The 12060-nt window shown below is 37.6% G+C and overlaps 1 protein-coding gene across 1 annotated transcript; it reads right to left on the bottom strand.

Annotated features, from left to right (window-relative positions):
- Positions 1-7207: 7207 nt before the first annotated feature.
- Positions 7208-8026, bottom strand: LOC128060780 (olfactory receptor 8H1-like). Its single transcript, XM_052653159.1, has one exon. It carries the CDS (start codon positions 8024-8026, stop codon positions 7208-7210), a length of 819 nt encoding a protein of 272 aa, XP_052509119.1.
- Between the last annotated feature and the right edge of the window lie 4034 nt (positions 8027-12060).

Raw genomic sequence — 12060 nt, 5'->3', positions numbered from 1 at the left:
CTCCTCTGTCTTTTTTGATAAATGCTATTAAATTATCTTTTTTTGTTTTCTAATTCACTAATTGTTATCTAGTTTGTATCACTTTTCACCTACTTTATGAGACTTGTGGGGAATAAAAAATAATTTTCATTCTGTCCTTTCAAATTTTTGGCTGAAACCCACTTTCTTGTAATGAAAAGCAGATGACCAGGATAAAAACAAAGAGAAATTTAGTAACATGTATATCCCCTTTATACATGGGAGACACCCAAGAAAACTAAGTAATTCCCCAAAAAGGGTCCAAGCCACTACCTTAAATACCATCTCCAGCTAAAGGTGAAAGAAGATGTGGGAGGGTGGGAGTCAGGGAAAGAACAGTAACCAAGAGTGCAGCTGTTAATGCAGACTCAACTTCGTTCTTTCTTCACTGAATAGAGGTTTAGTCATCTTTCTCCTCCTGGTATAGAAAGGGAGGCAAAGTTAAAGGGATAGTCACTCAGCCATGTTGGACTCTCTGTGAATCTTTGTGACATCATGGACTGTAGCCCTCCAGGCTCCTCTGTCCTTGGAGTTCTCCAGGCAAGAATACTGGAGTGGGTAGCCATTCCCTCTCCAGGGGATCTTCCCAACCTAGGGATCAAACCAGGTCTCCTGCACTGAAGGCAGATTCTTTACTCACTGAGCCAGCAGGGAAGACCACAGAGAGGGAGACGTCCTCCCAAATGGAGAGTAGTAGTGTTAGTCACTCAGTTGTACCCAACTCTTTGCGACTCCATGGACTGGATTGCAGTCCACCAAGCTCCTCTGTTCATGGGTATTCTCCAGGCAAGAATACTGGAGTGGGTTGCCATTTCCTTCTCCAAGGAATCTTCCACACCCAGGGATTGAACCCAGGTCTCCTGCATTTCAGGCAGATTCTTTACCGTCTGAGCTACATGGATTTTTCCCCTTTAAATGTAAATGCCTCCTACCAAAGGATAACTTCTAGTCAATTTTCAGAACATATTCTGTGTCTACTGGTTTATTTTATTTTATTTTTTAAATAACTAAATAATCCTTGAGCATAGGAAGCATCTATTGGCATTGAAAATTCTGTTCCCTTTCAGGTTGAATTTATTGTTTGTCCCTAGGACCTAGTAATACCTGCTTAAACCACTATGGAAAGATATGAAATAGAAGTTTTCAGGGATGGTACAGATAGAGCAGTTCAAAGAGAGAATGATGAGAGGTCCCGAAGGATAAGTTTGAGGTGTATATCAAAATATGTATACATATGCACATTTAATCATAACTCGACAAGTAAAATATATTTCTACATTTTATGATTAACTGGAAAAGTGTAGTATGTTTCTGCTCTTAGAGAGAGATTAACTAGGAAACATTAAAACATAAAAAATAGCAATTTGATATATAATTTTATTAATACTAAATAAATATAAAGGCCTGAAATGATCTGCAGAACACATACACGATGCAGTGCAAATAATACAGACAATTGGAACTGAGGAAAATATAGGTAAATATAAATAAATTTCAACAGCTGACATTTTTCACACAATTATAAAAATTTAAGCATTATAGTTATAGTGCATAAATGAAAAGCTTTGAAAAGAAAAAAAAGGAAATATCAGTTTAATAATTTTCCATGATGATGGTCAAATATAATGAAAGCAATCATCTGAATCAGATATTATCCTTAGAATGAAAAATATATGTAGGTTTAAGCAAGGGAATGAGTGATGAGTTGTTAAGACAGCCTTCAGTTCAGTTCAGTCACTCAGTCATGTCTAACTCTTTGCAACCCCACGAATCGCAGCATGCCAGGCCTCCCTGTCCATCACCAACTCCCGGAGTTCACCCAAACTTACGCCCATCGAGTCAGTGACACGATCCAGCCATCTAATATCCTTTGTCGTCCCCTTCTCCTGCCCCTAATCCCTCCTGGCGTCAGGGTCTTTTCCAGTGAGAGTCTTTTCCTCTTCGCATGAGGTGGCCAAAGTATTCGAGTTTCAGCTTTAGCAACAGTCTTTCCAAAGAACACCCAGACTGATCTCCTTTAGAATGGACTGGTAGGATCTCCTTGCAGTCCAAGGGACTCTCAAGAGTCTTCTCCAGCACCACAGTTCAAAAGCATCAATTCTTCAGTGCTCAGCTTTCTCCACAGTTCAACTCTCGCATCCATACATGACCACTGGAAAAACCATAGCATTGACTAGACGGACCTTTGTTGGCAAAGTAATGTCTCTGCTTTTGAATATGCTATCTAAGTTGGTCATAACTTTTCTTCCAAGGAGCAAGTGTCTTTTAATTTCATGGCTGCAGTCACCATCTGCAGTGAAAAATAAAGTCCGACACTGTTTCCACTGTTTCCCCATCTATTTGCCATGAAGTGATGGGACCAGGTGCCATGATCTTCATTTTCTGAATGTTGAGCTTTAAGCCAACTTTTTCACTCTCCTCTTTCACTTTCATCAAGAGGCTTTTTAGTTCCTCTTCATTTTCTGCCATAAGGGTGGTGTCATCTGCATATCTGAGGTGATTGATATTTCTCCCAGCAATCTTGATTCCAGCTTATGCTTCTTCCAGCCAAGCGTTTCTCATGATGTACTCTTCATTTAAGTTAAATAAGCAGGGTGACAATATACAGCCTTGATGTACTCCTTTTCCTATTTGGAACCAGTCTGTTGTTCCATGTCCAGTTCTAACTGTTCCTTCCTGACCTGCATACAGATTTCTCAAGAGGCAGGTCAGGTGATCTGGTATCCCCATCTCTTTTAGAGTTTTCCACAGTTTATTGTGATCCACACAGTCAAAGGCTTTGGCATGGTCAATAAAGCAGAAATAGATGTTTTTTTGGGACTCTCTCCCTTTTTCCATGATCCAGCGGATCTTGGCAATTTGATCTCTGGTTCCTTTGCCTTTTCTAAAACCAGTTTGAACACCTGGAAGTTCACAGTTCACGTATTGCTGAAGCCCGGCTTGGAGAATTTTGAGCATTACTTTACTAGCATGTGAGATGAGTGCAATTGTGTGGTAGTTTAAGCATTCTTTGGCATTGCCTTTCTTTGGGATTGGAATGAAAACTGACCTTTTCCAGTCCTGTGGCCACAGCTGAGTTTTCCAAATTTGCCGGCATATTGAGTGCAGCACTTTCACAGCATCATCTTTCAGGATTTGAAATAGTTCAATAAGTCCCTAAATAATACATAGTATATGTCATCAGCTGTCACTTGCAATAGTTTACAATGCAAAATCACATTGTAAAGTGAAGTTTTCAGGAGTCAGATATCAGTAATGTAGATCAGAGGAGAAAGTTATAATTTTAAATCCAAATATATACATTGTGCATACGCACATATTCTTCACATGAATAGTCTTCAGCTAGTCCCAAGACTGAAGACTGTGTATTTCTGCAGGAGGCTGGTTTGTGATATGTGTAAGATATATAAGAAGGCCTAACCAGTTGACTGTGATGGTTACAAAACACATCAACTATAAATCTACATACACTCATTTCCTTACCTTAACCATTAAAGAAAACAATCATTTGAAAAGAAATCTATTAATCACTATGCCATTTTTAACATACAAGTAAGCAATGTTTTTGAAAGAATCCTTGAAATAGAATTTTCAATTAATGTTTTTTGAGTGCTGATATTCACAGGATTGTCTAAATACCAGGCAAGATATAAACATGAATAAAATAGAATTCTTAACCTTAATGAATTCATCACTATGTTTCCACAAGCCAAAAAAGAAAGAAAACATTTACTTATATACTGCATATGTGACGCATTTGTTCCATGTCAGGGAGAGCAAAACTATGACTAGACAAATTTTTCTCAAAGAGCTTACAGTCTTGTTGAAGAGAGAGACAAATATTTTAAATACACATATTTTCTCCTAAAAGAACTTTATGAAATTAATCTTTGGTTCCTTTCAGTAAATGTTTTGACTGCTCAATTTGTTTCATTACTTCTCAAGATTCATGCACAATGAAGGCAGCAGTGGGGATTTCCTCTTTTCCAGAGGTCATTTTGTAGCAATGCTGGGAAGAGTGTGTTAAATTGGGTTGATATTCAAGTCTCTTTTCAAAGAAAAATAAAAGCAAAACCTAGTTTCATTTTTAATACTATCGACATAATGAAGTTTTTGTGCCTGATTTGGAGAAATGAGAATCTCTAAATATACCTCCAAAATGGCATAGGAATTATGCTATGCTAAAGTACTTCATGTTTTTACACACATACATAGAGACGCACACACACACATTAAGAAATTATCGACACTTTGATCTTAGAGAAGCACATTATAGTGAATAAAAATTAAACCCAGCTATTTTTTTATGATTTCTGTACTCCACTGCATAAATGCATCATCTTTATCTTGAAAACAAGGTATAAACATAGCTTGTCAAAAGCCTAGAAAAATGAAAAATACCCAGAAATATAGGAAAAAGCATTATGGTTCCAAAAGATGAAAGAGGAGTCAAAAAGTATATTATTGAACAAATGCGAGCAAAAAAAAATATATATATATATGTATATTTAAAACTATCCATCTGTTTACAAATATATATATATATACAATGAAATATTACTCAGCTATTTAAAAAAATGCACTTTTTACGAATTTTTCTTTACCTCAGTTCTAAACTGAAGCCTAATATACAGAGTGAAGTAAGTCAGAAAGAAAAGCACCAATACAGTATATTAATGCATGTATATGGAATTTAGAAAGATGGTTAACAACAACGCTACATGCGAGACAGCAAAAGAGACACAGATGTAAAGAAAAGACTTTTAGACTCTGTGGGAGAAGGTGAGAGTGGGATGATTTGAGAGACTAGCATTAAAACATGTATATTACCTTATGTGAAATAGAGCACCAGTCCAAATTAGATGCATGTAACAGGGCACTCAAAGCCGGTGCACTGAGAGAACCCTGAAGGATGGGATGGGGAGGGGAGTGGGAAGGGGGTTTGGATGGGGGACACATGTACATCCACGGCTGATTCATGTCACATTATGGCAGAAACCACCAAAATATTGCAAAGTAATTAGCCTCAAATTAAATAAATAAAAAACAACCGATCTAGAAGAACACACACAAAACACTGAAGAACTTCTTAGGCATTTCTGTTTCGTTACATTTTTCAAATATCTTCAGTATTAACACACTCCATTCTAAATGCTAAACTGAAATACTAGGTTTTCCTTTAGTTTTTTTTTTGTGTGTGTGTTTTTCCTTTAAATCAACCAAAGCTAATTCACAAAACTACACATGAATATTTGTTAAGAAAAAGGCATTGGGCATTGAAAATACTGGAATGTGAATGTTCTGATGATAACAGCCAATATTTATTCAGTTCAGTCGCTCGGTCGTGTCCAACTCTTTGTGACCCCATGAACCGCAACACACCAGGCCTCCCTGTCCATCACAACTCCCGGAGTTTACCCAGACTCATGTCCATCAAGTCAGTGATGCCATCCAGCCATCTCATCCTCTGCCATCCCCTTCTCCTCCTGCCCCCAATCCTTCCCAGCATCAGGGTCTTTTCAAATGAGTAAACTCTTGGCATCAGGTGGCCAAATATTGGAGTTTCAGCTTTAACATCAGTCCTTCCAATGAACACCCAGGGTGATCTCCTTTACGATGGACTGGTTGGATCTCCTTGCAGTCCAAGGGACTCTCAAGAGTCTTCTCCAACACCACAGTTCAAAAGCATCAATTCTTCAGTGCTCAGCTTTCTCCATAGTTCAACTCTCACATCCATACATGACCACTGGAAAAACCATAACCTTGACTAGACGGACCTTTGTTGGCAAAGTAATGTCTCTTCTTTTTAATATGCTGTCTAGGTTGGTCATAACTTTCCTTTTAAGGAGTAAGCATATTTTAATTTCATGGCTGCAATCACCATCTGCAGTGATTTTGGAGCCAAGAAAAATAGTCAGCCATTGTTTCCACCGTTTCCCCATCTATTTGCCATAAAGGGATGGGACCGGATGCCATGATCGTAGTTTCCTGAATGCTGAACTTTAAGCCAACTTTTTCACTCTCCTCTTTCACTTTCATCAAGAAGCTCTTGAGTTCTTCTTCACTTTCTGCCGTAGGGTGGTGTCATCTGCGTATCTGAGGTTATTGATATTTCTCCCAGCAATCTTGATTCCTGCTTTTGCTTCCTCCAGCCCAGTGTTTTTCATGATGTACTCTGCATATAAGTTAAATAAGCAGGGTGACAATATATAGCCTTGACCATACCCCTTTTCCTAATTGGAACCAGTCTGTTATTCCATGTCCAGTTCTAATTGTTGCACCTGACCTGCATATAGGTTTCTCAAGAGGCAGGTCAGGTCATCTTGTATTCCCATCTCTTTCAGAATTTTCCACAGTTTATTGTGATCCACACAGTCAAAGACTTTAGCATAGTCAATAAAGCAGAAATAGATATTTTTCTGGCACTCTCTTGCTTTTTCAATGATCCAGCCTTAAAAAGTTAACATCAATTAAGTGATTTAATCCTTACAGTAACTCTTTGGACCTGGAATCATTATTTATCTGTGCAGTTTAGGAACATGAAACTTAAAGTTTCAGTGATTTTTTAAAAGCATTCTACAGGTAATTGAGTAGAAGTTTTGAAATCTAAATCCTTGACCATTTGGTTCTCAACAAAGTACTCATAAATCACTCTGCTCTCTTGCTTCTCCATCAAGTAAAGGAGTTGATTTCTGAAACTGGTATCATTTTTCCCAATATGGGACTCTTTTCAATTATAAAATTCTTTGAAGTTTGATCATGCATGGGGATTTGTACAGCACACTTTAAAAACTGACAACTATACTTTTCATTTTGAAAATCAGTTGCCCTTAAAAACATACATATTGAGACCATGGTTTAAACGTGTTTCATGGTTTCCAATAACAGTGTAGATTTCTAAAGTCATATTCTTAGAAAGGCCTGAGATTGTATTTATTCAAGCAAAGGATGGATCAGTAGAATAAATAAATAAATAGTTATATGTGTTTTTGGAGAAAGAGCAAGGAAATACACTATAGGGACAAAAATAAAAACACACACAGACAAACAGAGAAGCTTAAAAGTTCAGGATCAGTGTTAGTTTAATTGTTTGGAGCTCTTTCTCTTCTGTAAGACTCTGCTGAGAGTATTTTTCACTTCTTTATTTCGAAGACTGTATATAAGTGGATTCAGCATGGGGATGACAATACTATAAAAAACAGAAACCACTTAAAGAGTAGGACTGACTTGGTTTTACATAAGTAAAAATCGTAGTGCCATAGAAGATGGTGGCTGACAGGAGATGGGAGGCACAAGTAGAGAAGGCTTTCTGCTTCCCTGAAGTGGAAGTGATTTTCAGGATAGTGGACAGGATGGACACATAGGACACAGATACTGTAATAAGAGACACCACCAGGGTGGAGACAGCAAAAATGGATATCATGATTTCAATATCATGTGTGTCAGCGCAGGACAGGGCTAAACCTGGGGGTGCATCACAGAAGTGACAGATGACAGTAGAGTCACAGAAATGCAATTTACTCATGCAAAGCAGAGTGACAAAGGTGTCCATGAGGCCAGTCAAGAAGGATCTGAAGACCAGAGAGCAGCAGCGTCTGGTGGACATGATCGCTGGGTAACGCAGAGGCTTGCAGATGGCTGCATAGCAGTCATAGGCCATGGAGGAGAGAACACACTCAGTGACCCCCACGAAGACAAAACAGTTCATCTGGAGGAAACAGTTCAGGTAGGAAATGCACCTGTTGGAAGTCAGTAAGTTGTCTGAAGCTTTAGGGGTGACGGCAGTTGAGAAACTAAGGTCAAGAAATGACAGGTGAATGAGGAAAAAATACATGGGGCTGTGAAGCTGAAGATCCAGGAAGATTATCAACACCATTCCTGCATTGCCCAGCACAGTAATCAGGTACATCAGGAGAAATAAGGTGAAGAGGACCAGCCGGATCTCTTCAGAGTCTGTCAGTCCCATGAGGATGAAGTCAGACACCTCTGTGATATTCCTTCCGCCCATAGTTTTAAAATGCTCCAAACTGTTGAGAAATCAAAGCTGATTCTTAGCAGGAATCACTGCAAAAAGATTTATGTTTCTATGAACAACATGGCATATTTATATTACCTTTTTCTGAAAAAGGATAATATAGAGGGGTGTCTCAAGTATAAAGAGAAAAATCTTTACTTGATTTCTAAATATAGAAATGTGCATAAATTGACATTTGGATGTAATATATTAAAAGCTACTGTATTGGAAAATTAGAAATAGCCTTGTAGTGTTTTAAACGTTTCACTTTATTAAAGCATTTAATTCCATAGAGAAAATTATACCATAGATATTAATATTAGTCATGTCTTTTAGATGAAAAAAAGTACATAGAGAATTTAGGTAATTTATGCAGAGCCAGAGCTAGTACATGTTGTCTCAGTAATTCTATGAAGACAGATTGATCACAGAGTGCATACCCATAATACTAATTCCTGTTCATAATTAATTTCAGCAACCCTGAAAAACAAATGCTAGATATAAAATAATGATGAAAGAATTGTTTCAACACATCATGCACAATTCTTTTTTTCCAATATTATTTAATACTAATGAAATAAATTCAACCTTTGGAATTCAGTAAGGTGTATTAAAATGATAGACCACATATTTTAGCATTAATTTCCAAAAAATAACTTGATATTCAAAATCAAATTTCTACAAAAACTTATATTTCTAAAATACACACATTCCTTGCAGACCCTGATTACATCAGTGTTATCTTTCACAAGTCCTGGGAGTACCTAAGGTAAGGTTAAATGATATCTGCATGCATGCTTCTCTGATGTCCTTGTTTTGTTTGAACCTAACTAAAACTTTCTGATTTTCAGAATAATACTTACCAGCAGCCAGAGTCGGTGGAAAAGCAACTATTTCCAATATTATCTGACTAGCAGTATGAAATAGTTTCCCTCACAAATAAAATATAAAGACTATTTCAGCTGAAATTTTCTGTAACATGATATTTTTTGATAAGTTCTTATTAAATCTTAGTTCTTTTGTTTTATTCTGCAGGAAAAGTAAATCAATGTAGAAATTTTGTTCAACTGCTGTTCAAATGTAAAATTTGTCAGGAAGTTGTGTCTAAAAAGAATACCAGGGATCTAACTGTGCATGAATGCAGAGTAGAGTATGCTTTGCCTCTCATCCTGGTAACTCCAGGGAACCTCATATACCGGGGATTGGTGATTATGCAACATCTGGTCATCCCTATGGACCAATTTTCATCAAAGATTGCTTTGCACGTCTCCAAGGACAAGAGTTCAAGGACTAAATGCAGCTGTGCTAAGCTTTGAAAAGTTGGTTGTATTTTCCCTTAGGAGCCACACAATGAAGAGCCCAATGTTTTAGTTTTCTTTGTAATGTTCTAAATTTATTCCTGTGGTGGTAGAGTAATTATTTCTAGAGAAATGATTAATCTCTGACTGTAATCATCAGGGATGGAAAGATATAATTTTTACAATGAAATTTTATATTTTATATTTAAATATATGTGTGACACTATGCTAAGAGTAAATATGTCTATTAGATACAAAATAAAATCTCCAAATATAAAAAGAATGGTTCTCCTAGAGGTGATCAAAACTGATTTTTCAAGCTTTACTGAAGCATCATTGATACAGGAAGATTTATACACGTTTACTGTATACTTATTAATGAATTTAGACATCTGCATATATCCAAATGCCATCACCACACTCCAGGTTCTAAATCCAGCCGTCATCTCCAAAAATTCCCTTGTGCTCTTCTATGCATGTGTGTGTATTGTGGTAAAAAATGATTTCTAAAGATAACCACCACATACTAAAATATAGCATGTACAAAATAAAATTAATATATAACAAAGTTCAAAAATGATATGAAAATAATCAAACTCAAATTTTGGTGAATGTCCGAGCTATTTATGTTCGTTGAATGATTAATCGTATTCTTCTGTATTTGCATACTTGTCATACTATGTAGTCAGTATGCATCTGCATTTTATAACTAAAATTTCACAATATAATGTGACCAATTTTATATTAGCCTTTCATAAATCCCATAATTAAATGCCTTATGCATTGACTGATACCCCTTGACCAACTTTCCTCCAGAGTTCAGTATGGTCACTGAGTTGTATTCTCTTTGTGACCCCAAGGTCTGTAACATGCCAGGCTTCCCTGTCCTTCACGATCATCTGGAGTTTGCTCAGACTCATGTCCAATAAGTCGATGATGCCATCCGACCATCTCATCCTCTGTCATCCCCTTCTCCTCCTGCCTTCAGTGTTTCCCAGCATCAGGGTCTTTTCTAATGAGTAGGCTCTTCACATTAGGTGGCCAAAGTATTGGAGCTTCAGCTTCAGCATCAGTCCTTCCAAGAATATTTAGGAATTATTTCCTTTAGGATTGACTGGTTTGATCTTCTTGCAGCCCAAGGGACTCTTCAGAGTCTTCTTCAACACCAAGTTCAAAAGCATCGATTGTTTAGTTTTCAGCCTTCTCTATGGTCCAACTCTCACATTCATACATGACCACTGGAAAAACCATAGCTTTGACTATATGATCCTTTGTCAACAAAGTAATTTCTGCCCCTCCAGAAAAGTTCATCAAATATTAAATATTTCATTGAGGATTATTTGCCCAAGAAGAAGAAGACTCCGAAAGGGGGTAGACTAAATATGAGATTACAATATTATTATAAATTTCTTGCTGATTCATGATAATGAAATCAATGTTTATGTAGATTTAAAAGTGAATCTTACAAGAAAGTTTTCCTATACATCCAGAATTTCAGGTAATATTTTATTGGTGTTGATAAAGAAGCTACATTTTTATGTGTTATACATTTGATACAGGGCAATTCTATTTATCAAAAGACAGTGCTGCTAAAACAGGAATCTTTAGAAATTAAAATGCCAGTTTGACAACAGACAAGTTTGGGAGCTAAACCAACTGAGAAACTCTCTGTTATTTTCAGTCTAAAGTCACCTCAATAACCATAGTGTTTGCAAAATTGTCAGAAGCAAGTTCTTGCTCAGTAATATCCCAATGTTGAAACTCATTTTGTTAAATTTAGGATTATGCTTTCAGAACATTTATTTGTTTGACCATGACCATTTATTTTGTCATGTTGATACGAAGTCCTCATAAAACCAAGCTCCTCTGCTGAGTTTATGATTAACATCTTTATCCAAAATGTTATTCCCTTCCTTGTCCAACACCTGTTCCCCACAAAGTTGAGGATTATCAAAGAAAAGAGGGCTTGAAACCCAGCAGGACCTTGTGGGGCCCTCCCTGGTACAAATGCCATTTCTAGTCCCCAGTTTCCCATTTGTAGAAAGAAGGTTTTCATCCTCCTTGAACTTTCCTGAGTTCCGAGGACATATTCAAACAATAACTGTTTAGGTCAGTGAGCACACGTGGAAAGCAACAATAGTATAGTAATGGGCTAGTGTGCTGCTTCCTCCACAAGAGAGACACGTAACAGTGCATGTCCCTGCGACCTGCTATAGGAACCAAGGCCCCACCCAGACGGAGCATGGTAGCTTCAGGCTGCACACAAGAACGGGGACCCCAGACTGGCTGGTACCAGAAGGTAGATCCTGGAACACCGCCCTGTGATCTCACCACCCACCAATCAGAAGAAGGTCATGTATCCTGCAGAACTCCCTGCAAATTTTGCCCATGAAACTTTTCCTTGAAAAGCATCTGGGAGTTTGGGTCTTTTGAATATGTGTGGGTGTGTGCTAACTCACCTCAGTCGTGTCTGACTCTGTGCAATTCAATGAAATGTAGTCTGCCGGCTCCTCTGCCCATCGGATTCTCCAGACAAGAATGCTGCAGTGGGTTGCCATGCCCTCCTTTAGGAGATCTTCCCCACCTAGAAATTGAATTCTCAACTCTTATGTTTCCTGCATTAACAGGTGAGTCCTTTACCACTAGCCACCTGGGAAGCCCTTTGATCATGAACACCATATCCTCCTTGCTTAACTTTGGAATAAAGTTCTCTTTGCTCCAAATAGCAAC

The sequence above is a fragment of the Budorcas taxicolor genome, chromosome 15, assembly GCF_023091745.1.
Source record: "Budorcas taxicolor isolate Tak-1 chromosome 15, Takin1.1, whole genome shotgun sequence".
NCBI lineage: Eukaryota > Metazoa > Chordata > Mammalia > Artiodactyla > Bovidae > Budorcas > Budorcas taxicolor.
This window is presented reverse-complemented; position numbering and strand designations above follow the sequence as displayed.